Source organism: Macaca fascicularis, chromosome 6 (assembly GCF_037993035.2).
Source record: "Macaca fascicularis isolate 582-1 chromosome 6, T2T-MFA8v1.1".
Classification (NCBI taxonomy): domain Eukaryota; kingdom Metazoa; phylum Chordata; class Mammalia; order Primates; family Cercopithecidae; genus Macaca; species Macaca fascicularis.
The window spans coordinates 43715223-43736236 of record NC_088380.1 but is presented as its reverse complement, the minus strand read 5'-3'; the positions used below and the strand labels follow the sequence as shown (position 1 = coordinate 43736236).

The 21014-nt window shown below is 42.7% G+C and overlaps 1 protein-coding gene across 16 annotated transcripts in view; it reads right to left on the bottom strand.

Moving 5' to 3' along the window:
• Positions 1-2149: 2149 nt before the first annotated feature.
• Positions 2150-21014, bottom strand: part of NIM1K (NIM1 serine/threonine protein kinase) — a 93231-nt gene continuing 74366 nt past the window's right edge. For all 16 annotated transcript variants that reach the window (XM_065546229.1, XM_073993419.1, XM_065546232.1 and 13 more), the window contains 2 exons: positions 5730-5998; positions 2150-3020 (listed from right to left, as the gene is read on the bottom strand). In XM_065546229.1, the coding sequence (XP_065402301.1) occupies positions 2271-3020; positions 5730-5998 (1019 nt within the window). In that variant the 3' untranslated portion in view covers positions 2150-2270. The remainder of the gene's footprint in view (positions 3021-5729; positions 5999-21014) is intronic.

Sequence of the window (21014 nt, the reverse complement as noted above, 5' to 3'; positions counted from 1 at the left end):
TATATCACAATATAATCCAAAAGGACCTTGATCATCTTTACATTCTACAGGACATCATGCCAGCCCACTATATTGTGACAGCATGCTAGGGGAATTGGCTATCAGGAAGCGGCAAGTATTACAAATGCCCTAGTAAGGCTTACATGTGCCGGAGTGTGGATTATAGACTCTATGAAGAATCTGGGGCATGCCACATTGATGAAGAGTTTAGAAGACCAATGAGTTGAGGCATGCCTAGATATTTCTTCTATAGTAAAGAACAATTTCTTGTATCTTCCAACCTCTTAACACTAAGATAGAGGCATAGGATTTAGTAGGTCCCTCTGGACTTTGGAAGCACATATATTGTATTTGGTGTATTCCTCTCACCCATTTAATGCCAGTTTCAAGTGGATCCCATTTAAAAAAAAAAAAAAAAAGATTACAGCAGTTTTGGCTTCTGAACAAACTGCTATTCAGGCCGTGTATGTGGCAGTTAAAAATGTGCGGGACCTCTGGAAAGCCCCAATAGGAGATAACAGCACAACTCTGTAGGATCCTGGAGTAACGCCATGCTTCCTGCAACAGAGAACTACTCAGACTCCTGATGTGCTACTGGGCCCCAGTGGAGGCTGAGAACCAAATTATGAGATACCAAGGACTAGGTAAACAGAGCTGTTAACGTATGAGCTGGGCGTTATCAGATCCATGGAGTCACGAATTCAGATGGGCCCAGGAATGAGTCATCCTTATTGGAATTGACATCTCAGGGTATGGGTTTGCCTTTTCTGCCTGCAATGTGTCTTTCCATACAAGCACACTAAGACATACAGAATACCTGATTCACTGTTATGATATCTCAAACATTGCCTCAAGGACCACTTTTTGGATAAAGGAGGTGGTGCGATGGGCACATAACAACGGGATCCCCTCATCTTACCTCAACACCAGAAGCAGCCAACATAAGCAGAACAATGGAATGGTTCAGCTAAGACACCGGAGATGAGACAGCAGCCTGCAGGGTTGGGGTGCTGTCCTCCAGGATTCGGTAATGTGCTTTAATAATGACTGATACATGTCCCTATCATTAAAACACACAGGTCTGGAAACCACTAGGTGGAAGTAGATTGACCCCTGTCACCATCACGCAATTGGTGACGCACTTGATTAATTTCTATTCTTTTTTTCTACAATCCAGGCTAAATTAAAAGGTTTGGTTCCCAGGGGATCAGGGATGCTTTCATCAGGGGACTTGATAAGGGTTCCAGTGAATTGAAATCTACAAGTGTCACATGGTCACTTTGGGCTCCCCATGCCAGTGGACAAGCAGACACAGAAAGGAGGTATCATACTGGTGGTGTACCTCTTCCCTCCTGCTCCAAGACTTCTCTGACATGAAGGCAAGGGAAGCATAGGGAACCCACTTGGCACTCACACAGCCCAATCTGGAAGTGCAGGGCAAATGACACCAAGGGCCACCCTTGATCAGCGGTGAGCAAAAGCTTATGGTTAAATGCTTTCCCCTTCCATACCCAGGGCAGACACCTGAGATGTGTTTCATCAGGCTCCTCTGAGGATCCTGCAAAACCAAGTACCAGAAACTGTAGCACTAGCCAACTTGCTAATGTGTCTGTGTATTAGCTTTCACTGTTTCCCCGGTACTTCACTCCTGTGCTCTGGGATCATTTCCCAAATAAACTGCTCTACATGGAATCATTTGTCTTAGGCTCTGTTTTGAGGGGAACTGAGTCTGAAACCCCTAGCTGCCTGGAATGCTCTGGCATTTTGTAAGAGTCACTCCTGCTTCTCATTCAGATCTTAAACTGATACGTACTCAAAGTGACCTTCCTTAACGACTAATCCAAAGTAGCAAGCCTCTGATATCAGATCACCCTTTTTGAATTCTCTGCATAGCATCTATCACTGATCTTTTTCTTTTTTAAAAAATGTACTTGTTAGTACCTTTGTCCTGGGCTAGAATGTCCCACACATGAGTGGAGGGACCTTGCCTATTTATTTCTTGCTATTTCTGTAGCGCCTTAAATAGTGTCTGGCACACAGGAGGCACTGGAAAAATATTTCTTGATTGAATGAATGCTGAAATTTGATAATAAAACAAGATCCCAAATCAAGCCAGAATCCGAGCTAATAGACCTTTTGGAGAAAAAAATGCACATCTCAAATTTAAGTTTATTTAAAAATTACAAAAATGTCTCCACTCAAGTTGTCCTTGAAAAAAATTTAGAAGCAGCAATAATGATCTCGGTTAATTATAAGCAGTCTAGTGCAGTTTATAAAATCGAGCAAAATTTGGATGTGTGTCTTATCCCTCTGTAGACACGGGACCCTTTTTTGAGGTCTCTTTCTTTAGGGTCTGGTAGCATCATGACTGGGACACTTTCCAAAGCCTTCTTCCTTTGGACTCTATGTAAAATAATTCTATAGACCCCTGTGATTGAGCTGCGAGCGTCTCTCCCTTGGTTATTTCGAATATGCTCTTCTGTAATGCCCAAATGCTCTAAAGTGCTTTTGACTTCATTTTCTTCTTCCTTGAGAGTGCCGGTTTCCGATAAATGTTTGGGATCCAGTTGGAAAGGTTCCAAAGGTGTAGGGTATGGCACCCCTTGCATCCATTCATCATTCATGATGCAGTCGATCCCGTACCTCTCCATGGGAATCTGCTGAAGGACTCCTCGGATGAGTCGGTGGCAGGGCTCTGACACGTGGGGCGGTACACTGTATGTGCCCTCAAGGATGCTCTTTTTTAGTTTGGTCACGGTTTCTGCCCGAAATGGCATGATGCCAGTCACCATGAAGTACAAAAGCACCCCCAAGGCCCAGATATCCACGTAAATGCCGATGTAGTGCTCGTCCCGGAAGAGTTCAGGTGCAGCATAGGGAGGAGACCCACAGAAAGTGTTCAGCATTTCACCTTTTTTACTTACTGTGCTGAATCCAAAATCGCCCACCTTCACACAAGTATTACTGGTATAGAATACATTTTCTGCTTTCAGATCTCTGTGAATAATTTGGTTTTCATGCTGTGGAAGAAGACATAGAGAACAGTCATTTTTACAGTAAAATGCCAAAATAAAAAATGTATAAGTTGCTCTGAAACAGTGAGATAATGATGGTGGAATAACAAATTCAGTGAGGATCAACTTAAGTCGTGATAGCAAACCCTGTCATAACTTTTAGCCCAATGTAATGCCCACATCTCCCCAAATAGACCAAAGTTCCTATTCTGTGTGGTAAGGGTTGGAGTCTGTTCCACACATGTGGACTGAGAAACTAACACCAGAAATAAGATCCAGATCTTATGAAACTACACATTCTGAAATACAATGAAATAGTAATCCTTAGTTGTTGAGGTCCTACATGGGTTTTTCTGGCTGATGGATCGTTTGACCAGGGCCAAGACCAGGAAAGCTTGGAGCCCTCCCCTAACTTTCCGGCCATGCTTTTTGGCGTAGACTCTTTTATCTTTACAGAATTCAGCAGAAGGGAGGTGGTTGCACTTGGCAAGGATCTAGCCACAGAACACACTGTGGATTGTGGGCACGTGCTGCACTCCCACCCTTGCATCCTGAATCCAGACAGTCTTCAGAGGACCCTTGACCTGTTCAGTCCCAAGGGCTCTGGGAAAATGGCTTTGTGTTTGTCACCTTTCTTGATGGCCCTCCTGGAATAAGAATCCAGGCTTTGGAGGGAACAGTCTGGTCAATTCCAGGTTCAACTATACCAGTTGGGTACTGTGAATGTCAGTTTCCTTCTTCGTAAAGTGGGATACTGATAACCATAGGCTGTGGTGAGAACTATATGTGATGCCAACTATATGTGATGAGAACCGTGCTCAGCATGGTCTTGACATATTAAAAAACTCAATAAGATGTGGATCTATGGCTATGAAACACACTTCCTGTTTGCAAAGAGTTGGAGAAATGGCAGGGAGTAGAGCTGCTGAAGACTAACGTCTGTACCCTCTATTGCTGGATTCTCTTCTATTCTCCCACCAGGTTACTCTTCCAAGTAGAATGTGGAAGACTCTGCTCATCTGTTCTATTTCTTGGTATGGATCTGGCTTATTCTCTGGCCCTGGGAAAGCTCACCACAGCCCAAAGCCACTTAAATGATGACTGGTCATATATCACAGGTCTGAAACACCCACCACCACTACAGTCAAGTTCTTCTCCCTGGCTCACTTATTTTTCTTCCTCCTCTCCTTCCTTACTGCTATTTTGGGCCCTCTACATCATGAATTCCCTTGCAAATTCTTCCTCTTTTCCCCATTGCCAGCATGGACTGTTTTATTTGACTTTTTCAGTGCCTGGCATATAATGGGGTTCACTGTGGCTCACTGATCCCGTTCTTGCTCCCACAACCATGCAGGCCGAGAAGCGAATTACAAATAGCCTCTTAACTAATATAGACCCTAGACAAGTGTCTCTTTTCTGACAGATCCATTCAACTGGGATCTGAGTAAAGAGGGTGACTGACCAAAACTTTTGGTAGTAAAAGTGATAGTCAGGTCTGCAAGTCAGGTTCCTCCTGTATGGCCAGCAATATGGCCAAAAATAAGGAGGCAGCAAAAGAGCCAGTTCTTGGGGGAACTATAGAGTGTGCATTAGGAGTCCAGATTTATCTAAAGAAGTAACCAAAGAACTAAAATAAGAATGACACAACCAACCAGGCACGGTGACTCACGCCTGTAATCCCACCACTTTGGGAGGCCGAGGCAGGTGGATCACTTGAGGTCAGGAGTTCGAGACCAGCCTCACCAACACGGTGAAACTTCATTTCTATTAAAAATACAAAATCAGCCGGGCATCGTGGCACATGCCCATAATCTCAGCTACTTGGGAGGCTGAGTCAGGAGAATCACTTGAACCCAGGAGGTGGATGTTGCAGTGAGCCAGGATGATGCCACTGCACTCCTGGGTAACAGAGCAAGACTGTCTAAAAAAAAAAAAAAAAAGAAAGAGAAAGAAGAAAGAAAGAAAGAAAGAAAGAAAGAAAGAAAGAAAGAAAGAAAGAAAGAAAGAAAGAGAAAGAAAGAAAGAAAGAAAGAAAGAAAGAGAAAGAAAGAGGAAGGAAGGAGGGAAGGAAGGAAGGAAGGAAGGAAGGAAGGAAGAAAGGAGGGAGGGAAGGAGGGAAGGAAGGAACGAAGGAAAGAAGGAAGAACCAAGTGTTAATCTACTGGGCACAGAGGCAATAAGAGCTAGGGGATCTTACTGAAGGCAAAAGATCAGTATTACTGATGTGAGATTGAAGAACATCTCTCTCTCACATACACACACATGGGGCGGGGGGTGGGAAAGAGAGAGAGAATGAACTGAGCTGGGCATGAAGTATGAATAGGATTTAGAATGTGAGATGTCATATGAGGGCATCCTAGACAGAAATAGGAAAGCAAAACCAAGAAGCAGTGAGGAGCCAGCTATCCAGATAGTGGAAGATGAGGTTAGAGAAATGGGTATGGCCAGGGAGTGGGCGATATTCATCAGATGCTCCCTGTGAGTCCTGCCAACATCTGCAGAAGCTAGGAGGTTGATGTGTAACTGGACATCCTTGGATATTGCTTCACAGGCAAGGAGCATGATCCCAGCCAGACTTCTGACTCTCAGAAGGGACTACTGTCTGCTTTGTAGGACAAAAGCCCTCTGGGACACTTGAGGCTTGGTAACCTAAAGCCCTGTTCTCCCAATGTCGGTGGAATGGGAACAAGGTTCTCACTCGTCACCCCTGCTCACCATGTGCTTCACGGCAGACACAATCTGGGAGAAGATGAGCTTGCTTTCTGGTTCAGAGAGCTTCCCCTCAGTGCTAATTTTTCCGAACAGCTCCCCACCCCCTGCATATTCCATCACCAAGTGCAGCTTGGATAGGGTCTCCACGACTTCGTAAAGGCGGATGATGTTGGGATGGTGCAGCTTTTCCATGCTGGAGATTTCTCGGGATAGTAGCCTCTGGGTTTTCTGGTCTAACTTGGTCTTGTCCAGGATCTTAATGGCCACCTTTTCTGCAAGGAAAAAAAGTAAAAAACCATGCCAGAATTCAAGAGGACCTGGATCAGCTCCTTTCCTTTACTAGACACATTCCCAAGCTCACAGAGCTCATCAGGGAATGACAAAGCAATGCTTGAGCCCAGCATCAGTGCCCTTCCCTTGGATCAGTGTGAGTCTTCCACACACAGGTTTTGATGCCAAATCCTGCCTCCCAAGGAAAGTTTCCAGATAAAGTTAGAGCTCCTTTGCTAAGCCCGGAGGACACTTCTTGATGAGACCCAGCGCATCTCATCAGCCTCACTGTCCATCATTCCTGTCCACCATCCCCAACACCCCACGCACCCTTTATTGCAACCATTACAGAACTTTTTGTTGCTCCCTGAAAAGGTGCTGGACATTCATGCCTGGAAACTTTTCTCTACCTGGATCATTCTCTCCATCACTGCTTCCCTGTTCCTTACTCTTGTTCTTTACTCATCGATATAGTTTGGACATTTGTCCCCACCCAAATCTCATTGAAATGTAATCCCCACTGTTGGAGGTGGGGTCTGGTGGGAGGTGTTTGGGTCATGGGCGCCGATGTCTCACGAATGGCTTGGGCCATCTCCTTAGTGATAAGTGAGCTCTCGCTCTGAGTTCACATGAGATCTGGTTTTTAAAAGTGATGGGATCTTGTGGCATGTTCCCCTGACTCTCGCTCCTGCTTTCACAGTGTGATGTGCCTTCCACCTTCCACCATGATTGGAGCTTCCTGAGGCCTCTATAGAAGCAGATGCCACCACGCTTCCTGTACAGCCAGCAGAGTCATGAGCTAATAAAACAGTTTTTTCTTATAAATTACTCAATTTTGGCTGGGTGCGGCGGCTCACGCCTGTAATCCCAGCACTTTGGGAGGCCAAGGTGGGAGGATCATGAGGTCAGGAGTTTGAGACCAGCCTGGCCAACATGGTGAAACCCCATCTCTACTAAAAATACAAAAATTAGACAGGCCCGGTGGCAGGTGCCTGTCATCCCAGCTACTCGGGAGGCTGAGGCAGGAGAATCGCTTGAACCTGGGGAGGCAGAGGTTGCAGTGAGCCAAGTTCGCGCCACTGCTCTCCAGTCTAGGTGACAAAGAAAGACTCCATCTCAGAAAAAAAAAAAAAATTACTCAATTTCAGGCATCTCTTTATAGAAATGCGAGAATGGCTTAATACACTCATCATTAACTCCTGATGATCCTTCAAGGTGAGCCTCAGAATGAACCTCTTCAGGAAGCCTCTGTAACACTTGTCCTAGGATGAACGTGATGTTCAGATTCTGTGCATTTGGAGCTCTAATGTACTGTAATCTCAGCTAACTGGTCTGTAGATGTCAACTCCCTTGTTTATCTCCCTCTCTTGCCCCATTCCCAACATGAACTGTTTTAATTCACTCTCAGTGCCTGGCATATAATGTCATGTACACGACGCACCAGTACCCAGTGTTGACAGAGTGCTGGTGAGACCAGGAGGAAATCAACACTGCAATGTGCTGCTGGTGGGAGCATTAGTTGGTACAATGGTTCTGGACTGTACTTTGGTATTATGTATTGAAATGCTAAAAAACAGTTGCACCCTGGGACCCAACCACTTCACCTTTGGCAATCTTAAAGAATGTGATGCATGTACAAGGATGTATGTATAAAAAGACTTCTGTGATATTGGGAATAGCTTAAGTATCCAGCAAGAGAGATACTTAAAGTGTGGTACATCTAATTTTATAACGGCACACCATGAAGCTATCAAAAATAATGATGCTAACTAATTAAGATGAAAAGGTGTTCAATAGACAAGTGAGGAAAAATACAAATACACGTTTGCATAGATAAAAATCTGGTAGCATATTTACCAAAATGTTTAGAATAGAGATTTTCTAATTGGCAGATCACAGATAGTTTTCCTTTCAATTTAGTTTTGCTTATTTGTATTTTCTATTTTTTTGTCATGAATATAGACTTATTGTGTAATGAAAATGATTAATGTTAGAAAATGAATGAATCTTGACTACAAGTGAAACATCATTCATTTTTTGTTTTGGTTCAAACCGTACCAGACTTTGAATTAGATAACAAAGAGGTTACCCGGCCAGTAAACAGACAGAACAGGATCCCAAAGTACCTGTTTGACCTACTTACAAAATAACTGCTTTAAAGAACTTTGGCACTGTGATTATTAGCATGAAAATAGATACAGCTAGTTTAAAATAGGAGCGTTATTGGTATATTAAAGTAGGTCCACTGGGGCTTCTGGAATGGAAAAGGGTTCACTGGTGTCTGCTGAGCCAGCCCTTCATCGCAGGAGGCAATGCTGAGCGGCAGGAGGGCGGCTCTATGAGAGCAGGAGCAGAATGTTTGCTCTGGGGTTTGAATAAGCTCAGCTGGCAATCAGCCCCAGAAAAAAGAACCTGCAATGGCAATCCTGGGGCACTCTTCTTCCCTTTCTTTTCTACTTTTCAGTCTTTAGGATTAAGAGTTCCTTTACCTGTTTATCTGAAACAGAAACCTGGTTTTGTGTAACCTGTTGGGTAAGCTGTTGTTTTAAGGGCTAGAATAATGAATTCCACCCTTCAATTTCCTGTAGAAGAACCCCCCTGCTTCTCCTCAGTTCTCCCATCACATACTCAGGTGTCAGTTAAGGTATCATCATTCTGCTGCCCTCTCCTCCCTGTGGCCACCATACACCATTCTATCCACAGTGAGTGTTCAAGAATCAGGTGGTGGGTGTCAGGCTGCCATCACAAATCTCCTTTTAGCACCACCCTAATTTTCTTTTTCTCTTTTCCTTTCATGGTTCTTAGCAAAGGCTTCCCTCCCAGAGCCAGGTCTAGAGTGTGGCAGGAGAGGCATTGTAAGGGTGAAAGCTTCCTTAAATCCTCTGCCGTAGGTGCCCCGATGGCCTCACCTCGTGTGCAAAAACCCTACAGGCAGGCCTCATAGCATAAATGTATGATCATACTAAACACTTTAGAAGCCCTGGTATTCCACATTGTCACTAAGTGGTAGAAACTGCTATTCCATGAAGAGCTAGATCTCTAAATCTGCTCTTTCAATAAATGTTCAATGAGCACCTACTATAAATCAGGCAGTGAAAAAGATGAACACTGTTCTCATAGTCCAATGACAGAAAGACTGAAAAAAAAATCCCTTCTTACAAGTACAGCACCTATTAGGAAGAGATACAGACATAGAATGGAAAGGCACTATCTGGGTAAGGGCGCTTAGGTTGTGACCAGGAATTGAGGAGAGAGGCCTCATACTTGGCCCAGGAGCTTGGCAAGTATGCTGCCCAGGCAAGACATAAGATGTGTACTTGAGGAACCCACTGTTCTGGAAAAGCAGAATGAGGAGGAGTGGCCCCAGATCAGCCTGGTAGTAGGTAAAGGTCAGATAAGCCAGGAGATTGATTTAGAAATGCAGGCTTTAACTATAGGGCAATGAGAAAATCTAGCAAGGTTTTAAGAGAGAGGGTTGTAATCTGAGTCCCATTTAAGAAGAGCACTCTGGGCCGGGTGTGATGGCTCACACCTGTAATCCCAGCACTTTGGGTGGCCGAGGCGTGTGGATCATGAAGTCAAGAGTTCAAGACCAGCCTAGTCAAGATGGTGAAACTGAAACCTTGCCTCTACTAAAAATACAAAAAATTAGCCGGGCACGGTGGCAGCTGCCCGTACTCCTGGCTACTTGCGAGGCTGAGGCAGGAGAATTGCTTGAACCCAGGGGGCAGAGGTTGCAGTGAGCCGAGATTGCGCCACTGCACTCTAGCCTGGGTGACAGAGTGAGACTCTGTCTCAAAAAAAAAAAAAAAAAAAAGGCACTCTGGCAGGGTGTGAGAAGTGCGGAGAGGAGCAGCAACCCTAGGAGCAAGTGGGGTCTAGGAGGGGATGATAGAATGATAGAAATCCCAGAGAGAGGACGCTGTAGGTGGTGCAAGGGGAGAGAGAGTAAAGCAGACAGATGGGAGAGGCCAGCCATGCCCTTTCTCCAAATCTGATGAGAAGTCTGACACAGGACCTACCTAGCAGGCAACACATTCTTTAAACCATGACTCCCAGTGCCAGGGTGGTAAGAGCAAAGCAAGATTATTGTATGCAACAGGGAGTCACTGGTGATGGTGAATCCTTAAGAGTAGCTGCCCCAGTGGAAGCGGTGGCTCTACTCAAGGCCACACTATTTGGTTACTATTTGGAATGCAGGCTCAGTGTTGTCAAACCTTCTTCTGATTTCTTTTCAAGAGAAGCCAGACATCTGAAATTTTATGCAAAATCTTCCCATTATTAAGTGTCGACAAATAATTCAAATTTCAAAACCTAGATTAGACCAAGCAAAATACATCTACAGGACCAAGGGGACAAAGGGAAGGGAGCAGATATTAAAACCTAGGAAGATAGTGTTGTGTAGAGGGAAGCTGAGGCTTTCCTTCTAGACACACAAGTTTCCTGAGTCAGCCTTACAGTGAGGGGCTGGGGGAATAAGATTAGGCCCTCTCTCTCTTTCCTTCCCCTGCAAGGGCTCCCTAGAAATCAAAGTCAACTGGAACCCAGAGGACTAAGGAGATTTGTTGTAGTCTTGGGCTGAGAGCAGAATGAAGAAGGGTGGAGAGTAGATCTGGAGGGGCAGATAGAAAATACCAGGTACAGTGGGCTTCGGGGGGGAAAGTGCCAGGGGCATTGGGGGCATAAAACAGGTGGAGGTACCCCTGGTCTGGGGGTTAGGGAAGACTTTTAACACTTTCTCTGGAGTTCAAGAGTTAGCTAGAGAAAAGCAGGGAGAGGTTCTAAAAGGAGAGATGGGTAAGACAGAAGATCTTGAGGTAAGAAAGACCTGAAACATTAGGGTTATGGTCTACAAGCTTTTTTGATTGTCTTCCTTTGTCAATAAAACATTTTTTTTAATATTCAACATCATTAGTTGTTTTATGAATAATAGCTCCAAACTGGAAATAATCTACATGTCCTCAGCTGGTGAATGGTTAAGCAAATTGTGGTACCTTCATCTGTGGAATACCACTCAGCAATAAAAATGAACCAACTATTGATACAATAGCTTAGATGAATTGCCCAAGAAGTATGGTGAGTGAAAAATGCCAATCCTAAAAGGTTACTACTGCATGATTTCTTGTACATAATTTTCTTGAAATGACAACATTATAGAAATGGAGAACAGATTAGTGGCTGGCAGGAGTCAGGAATAGGGTATAGGGGTTAGGAGGTGACTATAGAAGAGCCACTTGAAGTGCCCTTGTAATAATGGACTTGTCCTGTATCTTTACTGTGGTGGTGAATATAACAACTTATTTATGTGATAACATTCCATAGAGTTAAAATACGTACACACGCATGAATACAAGAACTGGGAAAATCTTAATAAGATCAGTGAATTAAATCAATATTAATATCAAGGTTATGATCATAGTTTTGAAAGATGCAAGTTTGTGTGAAACTAGGTAAATGGTCCATGTGGTCTCTGTACATATTCTTACAACTGCATGTGCATAATAAAACATTTTTGAGCACTACTCTAATATATGTATATGTATTTATAAAGTGTATCCATGTACTACTGGTTTACACATTTTCAATATATATAATCACAGAAATTAAAAATATGTAATCACAAATAAATATAGAAGGAAGTTCTAATATTTTTTCCCTCATCCCAGTGAATCATCTTGGGCATCCTCTGGGGGTATATGCACCCTCAGAGATGACTGACTTTGAAGAATTGAAAGAAGAGAGTAGGGATGCCATATGGGGAAGAAGGAAAAATATAAGCCAAAAAAGAGGCAGGAGAGTTGGCCATAGCCAAGGTATTGTGAGTCATTTCACATTAAGGGCAGTAAGAAGCTGTTGGAAACTTGTAAGCAGGGAGTTACATGATCAGGCTTGCAATTTTTGAAACATCACCTCTGGCTGCTATGGGGGAAATGATATAAACATGAAGACAAATTACAGTAGCTTAATCCAATGAGGAAAGGAGGAGATATTTAGGAGGTGAAATAAATAGGACTTGGTGTTTGGGTGTTAGGGGTTGAGGAAAAGGTCAAGGTTTCTCAGTTGAGCAACTGAGAGGCTGGTGACATTCACTGGAGGAGGATCTCTATTAATGTTATAATGCCTTTGGGCACTCCCTAAGTTCCCCTGTCTCTCTCCCAGGTTGTTTTGTTCACTTTGCTAAACCATGACTCTGGTTAAATCCAGCTTCCCACTGCTCTCTGCCTGCACCCATGCTGTTGAATATAATGGCTTGTCTCACTTTGAATTTCTGATCACTAACCTCAGGTGGCCCTTTAAAGCTCCTGGCAGACATTCTTTCCCTAGTCCAATAAACTTCACACACTTTTGAATAACTCTTTCATGGCTTCTTTTCTCTCATCAAGTCTCTAATGCCTTCTTCCACTCCTCACTCATAGCTAGTAACCTTGCTTCCTACTTTATCGAGTAAAGTAAGCAATAGAGGAGAATTTCCTCAAGTCCTTCCCACCATGTCTTCTAACCTACCTGAATCTGTCGTCCTTCCTTTTACTTTGGATAAACAATTCCTACTCTTATCTAAGGCCTAGTTAAGACTCTTTTATATGTTGAATAGATTCCATCTGCTCTCATATACTAAAGAGCAGCCCTCCAAAAATGTTTTTTTTTCTTCTCTCCTGCATCTTTGATTTTCTCTTCCCACTGGATTGTTTCCATCATCACACATTTATGCCATTGATAAAAAGTCTTCCCCTCAGCAGAAATCTTACAAGCCAGAAGGGATTGGAGTCCAATCTTTAGCCTCCTTAAACAGAATAAGTGTCAGTCAAGAATTTTGTATCCAGCAAAACTAAGTTGCATAAATGAAGGAGAAATAAAGTCTTTTCCAGACAAGCAAATGATGAAGGAATTTGTCACTACCAGACCAGTCATACACAAAATTCTAAAAGGAGTTCTAAATCTTGAAAGTTGACATGCGTCAGAATAGAACCTCTTGAAAGCATAAAACTCACAGGACCTATAAAACAATAACACACACACACACACACACACACACACACACAAAAGGATCCAGGTAATAATCAACATGATGACTAGAATTGTACCTTACATCTCAATGTTAATATTAAACATAAATGGCATAAACGTTCCACTTAAAACATATAGATTGACAGAATGGATAAAATATCACAAACCAAATATCTGCTGTCTTCAAGAGATTCATCTAATGCATAAGGATTCACATAAACTCAAGGTAAAGGGGTGGAAAAAGATGTTCTGTGTATATGGAAACCAAAGGCCAGTAGAAGTAGCTATTCTTTTCTTTTTTTTTTTTTTTTTTTTTTTTGAGATGAAGTCTCACTTTGTTGCCCAGGCTGGAGTGCAAGGTGTGATCTTGGCTCACTGCAACCTCTGCCTCCCAGGTTCAAGCAATTCTCCTGCCTCAGCCTCCTGAGTAGCTGGGATTACAAGTGCCCACCACCACGCCTGGCTAATTTTTTTGTAAATTTAGTAGAGATGGGGTTTCACCATCTTTGTCAGGCTGGTCTTGAACTCCTGACCTCAGGTAATCTACCTGCCTCAGCCTCCCAAAGTGCTGGGATTTACAGGCATGAGCCACCGTGCCTGGCTACGAGTAGCTATTCTTATATCAAATAAAACAGACTTTAAACCAACAACAGTTAAAAAAGAAAAAGACAAAGAAGGTCATTATAAAACCACCTTTGCAAAAATTATGTCACTGAGAGAATTATGGCAGTGAGGGAGAGCTGATCTACCAACCTCCCTCTTGCCTTTAGCCTTCAGGCTGCCTTAATTATTCCTGGGCTTAGGCTTGGTTAGCTTTGGGAGACATTTAATTTGTAGTTTAAATGATAATAATCTTTCCCAAAACTCAACCACCTTTGTAAAGCTAATGAGAGACCACCAGACTTAGGAGGAGGAGAAGAGCCTGAAATCTGCTAAGGTGTGGATATAAATGATTGCCAGCCATTATTCCAGAGATCACAAGATATACAACTCCCCCAATTACTCATGCAGATAACATCACTGTTATAGAACCTAAGTTAGCCTTTTGAGATATCTTTTCAGGTTTTTTGCATGTCTGACACAGATGGCTTCACTTGGACCCATATGGACCCACCAACCACTCCTGTGGTCCCACAGAAATGACTCAGCATAAGAGGACAGCTTCAACTGTGATTTCGTCTCCAACCCAAACAATTAGCAGTAAGCCCCTCATCTGGTCAGCCCAATCCCTTCCCCCAAACTGTCTTTGAAAAACCCCTAATGTACAAGCCTTTGATGAGATTGATTTGAGTAAAACTCCATCCTGGTTTGACCACATGGCATGGCTGGCCTTGCATCAATTAAACTCTTTCTTCACCACAATGCCATGAACTGATTTTGCTTGTGCAGTGGGCAGAAAGAACCTGTTAGGTGGTTACAAGTATATAATGATAAAAGGATTAATCTGACAAGAGAATATTGTAATCTAAAATATATGTGTACCTAACTATGGAGCTCCAAAATTCATAAAACAATTACTACTAGACCTAAAGAAAGATATAATGAGCAACACAATAATAGTGGGATACTTCAAGACCGCACTAACAGCACTAGACAGACCATTGAGGCAGAAAGTCAACAAAGAAACAATGGACTTAAACAATAGTCTAAAACAAATAGACCTAACAGATATTTACAGAACATCTGACCCAAGAACTATAGAATATACTTTCTTCTCATCAGCACATGGAATATACTACAAGATAGACCATATGATTGGCTACAAAACAAGTATCAATAATTTTTAAAAATCAAAATCATATCAAGAATCTTCTCAGACCACAGTAGGATAAAACTAGAAACCAACTCCAAAAGGAATTCTCAGAACTATACAAATACATGGAAATTAAACAATCTGCTCCTGTTTAATTTTGGGGTTAACAATGAAATCAAGATGAAAATTTAAAAATTACTTGAAATGAATGATAATATGACACAGTTATCAAAACTTCTGAGATACAGCAAAAGTGGTGCTAAGAAGAAAGTTGATAGCACTAAATGCCTACATCAAAAAGTCTGAAAGGTCACAACTTGACACCCTAACTCTGCACCTCAAGGAACTAAATAAGCAGGAACAAAAGAAACCCAAAGCTAGAGAAGAAAAGAAATAACAAAGACCAGAGCAGAAATAAATGAAATTAAAACAAAAATATTACACAAGATTAGTAAAACAAAAAGCTGGTTCTTTGAAAAGATAAACAAAATTGGTAGACGATTAACTACATTAACTAAGGAGACAGAAGTTTTGAATAAGTTCAATTAGAAATGAAAATAGAGACATTACAACCAATGCCACAGAAATACAAAAGATCATTTGAGATTACTATGAACACCTCTATTCACACAAACTAAAAAACAGAAGAAATGGATAAATTCCTGGAAATTTACAACCCTCCCAGATTAAATCAGGAAGAAATAGATATCCTGAACAGACCAAATAACAAGCAGTGAGACTGAATAAGTAAAATTTACTGATTAAAATTGCCAGCAACAAAAAAGCCTAGGGACAGATGGATTCATAGCTGAATTCTACCAGACAGTCAAAGAGGAATTGGAACCAATCCTACTGAAACTATTCAAAAAGATTGAGAAAGACAGAATCCTCCCAAACTCATTCTATGAAGCCAGTATCACCCTGTGCCAAACCCAGGAAATGACATAACAAAAAAGAAAACTACGGATCAATATTCCTGACAAACATAGATGCAAAAGTCCTCAAGAAAATACCAGCAAACAGAATCCAACAGCAAATCAAAAAGATAATACATCATGATCAAATGGGCTTTGTCCCAGAGACAGAGGGAAGGTTTAACATATGCAAGTCATGGGGAAGGTTCAAAGATAGCCGAATAGGAACAGCTCCAGTCTACAGCTCCCAGCATAAGAGATGCAGAAGATGGGTGATTTCTACATTTCCAACTGAGGTACCAGGTTAATCTCATGGGGCTTGTGGGACAGTGGGTGCAGCCCACAGAATGTGAGCCAAAGCAGGGCGGGGCATCACCTCATCCAGGAAGTGCAAGGGGTCAGGGAATTCCCTTTCCTAGCCAAGGGAAGCCATGACAGATGGTACCTGGAAAATCGGGACACTCCCACCCTAATACTGCACTTTTCCAACGGTCTTAGCAAATGGCACACCAGGAGATTATATCCTGTGCCTGGCTCAGAGGGTCCCATGCCCACGGAGCCTCACTCACTTCTAGCACAGCAGTCAGATTGAACTGAAAGGCAGCAGTGAGGCTGGGAGAAGGGCATCCACTATTGCTGAGGCTTGACTAGGTAAACAAAGCAGCTGGGAAGCTTGAACTAGGTGCAGCCCATCGAAGCTCCAGGAGGCCTGCCTGCCTCTGTAGACTCCACCTCTGGGGGCAGGGCATAGGTGAACAAAAGCCAGCAGAAACTTCTGCAGACTTAAACATCCCTGTCTGACAGCTTTGAAGAGAGTAGCGGGTCTCCCAGCACAGAGTTTGAGATCTGAGAATGGACAGACTGCCTCCCCAAGTGGGTCCCTGAACCCAAATGGCCTAACTGGGAGACACCTCCAAGTAGGGGCCAACTGATGCCCCACACAGCCAGGTGCTGCTCTGAGAAGAAGCTTCCAGAGGAAGGATCAGGCAGCAACATTTGCTATTCTGCAATATTTGCTGTTCTGCAGCCTCCACTGGTGATACCCAGGCAAACAGGTCAGAAGTAGACCTCCAGCAAACTCTAAAAGACCTGCAGCTGAGGGTCCTGACTGCTAGAAGGAAAACTAACAAACAAAGGACATCCACAACAAAACCCCATCTGTACGTCACCATCATCAAAGACCAAAGGTAGATAAAACCACAAAGATGGGGAGAAACCAGAGCAGAAAACCTGAAAATTCTAAGAATCAGAGTGCCTCTTCCCCTTCAAAGGAATTCAGCTCCTTGCCAGCAATGGAACAAAGCTGGATGGAGAATGACCTTTACAAGTTGAGAGAAGAAGGCTTCAGACAATCAGTAATAAGAAACTTCTGATTGGATGTTCGAATCCATCAGAAAGAAGCTAAAAACCTTGAAAAAAGATTAGACAAATGGCTAACTAGAATAAGCAGCATAGAGAAGACCTTAAATGACCTGATGGAGCTAAAACCACGGCATGAGAACTATGTGATGCATGCACAAGCTTCAGTAGCTGATTCGATCAAGTGGAAGAAAGGGTATCAGCGATTGAAGATCAAATAAATGAAATGAAGCGAGAAGAGAAGTTTAGAGAAAAAAGAGTAAAAAGAAATGAACAAAGCCTCCAAGAAATATGAGACTATATGAAAAGACCAAATCTACGTCTGATTGGTGTACCTGAAAGTGACAGGGAGAACAGAACCAAGTTGGCAAACACTCTTCAGGATATTATCCAGGAGAACTTCCCCAACATAGCAAGGCAGGCCAACATTCAAATTCAGGAAATACAGAGAATGCCACAAAGATACTCCTCAAGAAGAGCAACTCCAAGACTCACAATTGTCAGATTCATCAAAGCTGAAATGAAGGAAAAAATGATAAGGGCAGCCAGAGAGAAGGGTTGGGTTATCCACAAAGGGAAGCAGGGAAGCCCATCAGACTAACAGCAGATTTCTTGGCAGAAACTCTACAAGCCAGAAGAGAGTGGGGGCCAATATTCAACATTCTTAAAGAAAAGAATTTCCAACCCAGTGTTGGGAGCAACCCCCCCAAAATCTAGCCAGGAAGTTTAACTGGCCCCAAAACTGGCCATAAACAAAATCTCTGCAGCACTGTAACACGTTCGTAATGGCCCTAACACCCAAGCTGGAAGGTTGTGGGTTTATGGGAATGAGGGCAAGGAACACCTGGTCTGCCCAGGGCAGAAAACCGCTTAAAGGCATTCTTAAGCCACAATCAATAGCATGAGCAATCTGTGTCTTAAGAAAGTATTCCTGCTGAAGTTAACTAGCCCAACCTATTCCATTCATTTGGTCCATCCCTTCATTTCCCATAAAGGATACTTTTAGTTAATTTAGTATCTATAGAAACAATGCTAATGACTGGTTTGCTGTTAATAAATATGTGGGTAAATCTCTGTTTGGGGCTCTCAGCTCTGAAGGCTGTGAGACCCCTGATTTCCCACTTCAAACCTCTATATTTCTGTTTGTGTTCTTTAATTCCTCCAGCACCACTGGGTTAGGGTCTCCCTGACCAAGCTGGTCTCAGCAAGTGATGTCCATTCATGGGAGCTCGAATACAGGTCGAAGGGTTGCTGGAGTGACAGTTGGAATGGAAAACTAGCTGGAGGACACCTGAGTATTCTTAAAGCAATCCCCGTGGTGAGTAAGAAGGGGAGCTCAGAAGTGTCAGGGTAACAATGGGACAGGCTTGGGGTCTGGTTCTTTTCACCTTGGAACTTTTTCACACTGATGAGGAGGATGGAGAGTATAGAGAAGTAACAGAAGAGGTTACAGAGCATGTTTATTTGCCAGCTAAAGCTAAAGTGGCAAAGGAAGGACAGGTTCATCCCTACCCTTCTGCACCCCCTCATTAATATTTTGAAGAAAATGACCCCCCAGATCTTTCTTTTCCAGAGGACACTGGGCAAAAAGTCATTGCCCTAGTGACTGTTCAAGCAGCGCCTCAAGCGATGGCTCTTAGTTCTATTCAGGCAGGAATTCAGCAAGCTAGACAAGAGGGTGATTTAGAGGCTTGGCAGTTCGTATTAGAATACACCCCCCAGATCAACAGAGAAATATTACATCTACATTTGAGCCTTTTCCTTTTAAAGGAAAGGAAGATACAGAATTAAAACAAGCAATAAGTCAGTATGGATCATGTTCTCCTTTTGTCATGGGACTGTTAAAGAATGTTACTGTTTCCAGTCAGATGATTCCTACTGACTGGGATGCTCTTACTCGAGCTTGTCTAACTCCTGCTCAGTTCTTACAATTTAAAACATGGTGGGCAGATGAAGCTTCCATTCAGGCTGGTCACAATGTCCAGGCCTAACCTCAAATTAATATAACTGCACACCAGCTTTTGGGGGTTGGCGGCTGGGCTGGTTTAGATGCAACACTGGTCATGCAGGATGATGCCATAGAACAGCTTAGAGGGGTGTGCATTAGAGCTTGGGAAAAAAAATCAATTCAGGTGGGGAACAATACCCTTCCTTTAGTGCTATAAAACAGAGACCAAGAGAACTATATGTTGATTTTATAGCTCGGTTACAAGAGCCTCTTAAAAAGATGATTGCAGATTCGGCTGCTCAGGATATAGTGCTGCAGTTATTAGCTTTCGACAATGCTAATCCCGATTGCCAGGCTGCTCTGCAATCTAGTAGAGGGAAAGAACATTTAGTTGATAATGTCAAGGCCTGTGATGGTATCGCAGGTAATCTGCATATAGCTACTTTGTTGGCATAGGCAATGGCAGGACGGAGAGTGGATAAAGGAAATACTCCATTTCCTGGAGCTCGTTTTAACTGTGGGAAACATGGTCATACTAAAAAAGAATGTAGAAAAAATCAGCAAGTCAGGCTGCCAGATAGGGGAAAAAAGAATACTGTTGAGCCTGAAATATGTCCAAAATGTAAAAAAGGAAAATATTGGGCTAATCAGTGTCACTCTAAGTTTGCTAAAGAAGGGAACTCAATTTCAGGAAATGCCATGAGGGGCCTGTCCCAGGCCCCGTTCTAAAGCAGGGCATTTCCAGCTCAGGCCATTCCCTCACCCCTGTACAATGTCTGTCCCCTGCCACAGCCAGTAGTGCCACAGTAGATTTATGCTGCACAAAAGCTGTGAGCCTTCTGCTTGGGGAACCCCCGCAAAAGGTCCCAACAGAAGTCTGTGGACCCTTGCCAGTGGGGACAATAGGATTAATTTTAGGAAGGTCTAGTTTAAGTTTAAAAGGCATACAAATACATACAGGAATCATTGATTGAGATTATAATGGGGAAATTCAAATTGTTATATCTACTTCTGTTCTCTGAAAAGCAGAGCCAGGAGAGCACATAGCACAGCTCCTGGTTGTATCATATGTGGGAACAGGAAAAAGTGAAATCAAACGAACAGGTGGATTTGGAAACACAAATAAACAAGGCAAAGCAGCTTATTGGGTAAATCAAATTACTGATAAACGTCCTACCTGTGAAATAACTAGTCAAGGAAAGAAATTTAAAGGTTTGGTAGATACAGGAGTGGACATTTCAATCATTTCTCTACAGCACTGGCCATCCACGTGGCCAATTCAACCCACTCAATTTAACATAGTTGGAGTTGGTATAGCTGCTGAACTATATCAAAGTAGTTATATTTTGCACTGTGAAGGGCCCGACAGACAACCTGGGACTATTCAACCAATTATAATTTCTGTACCTATAAATGTATGGGGAAGAGATTTATCACAATAATGGGGAGCACAAGTTCTAATTCCAGAACAATTATACAGCCCTCAGTCAACATACAATGCATGAAACGGGGTATGTCCCTGGTATGGGACTAGAAAAAAATTTGCAAGGTTTGGAAGAACTGCTTCAAGTGGAAAAACAAAGTTCCCACCCAAGATTAGGAAATAATTTTTTATGGTGGTCATTGTTAAGCCTCCAGAACCTATACCTTTAAAACGGTTAACAGATAAGCCAATTCGGATAGAACAATGGCCGCTAAGTAAAGAAAAACTGGAGGCTTTAGAGAAATTAGTTGCTGAACAATTAGAAAATGGGCACATAGCTCCTACATTTTCCCCTTGGAATTCTTCAGTTTTCGTAATTAAGAAAAAATCAGGTAAATGGAGAATGTTAACTGACTTAAGAGCTATCAATTCATTAAACAACCTATGGGAGCATTACAGCCAGGATTGCCTTCTCCTGCTATAATTCCAAAAAATTGGCTTTTAATAGTCATAGATTTAAAAGACTGTTTCTTTACTATCCCTTTAACTGAGCAAGACTATGAACAGTTTGCATTTACAATTCCTGCAGTAAACGACATGCAGCCTGCTAAGCGTT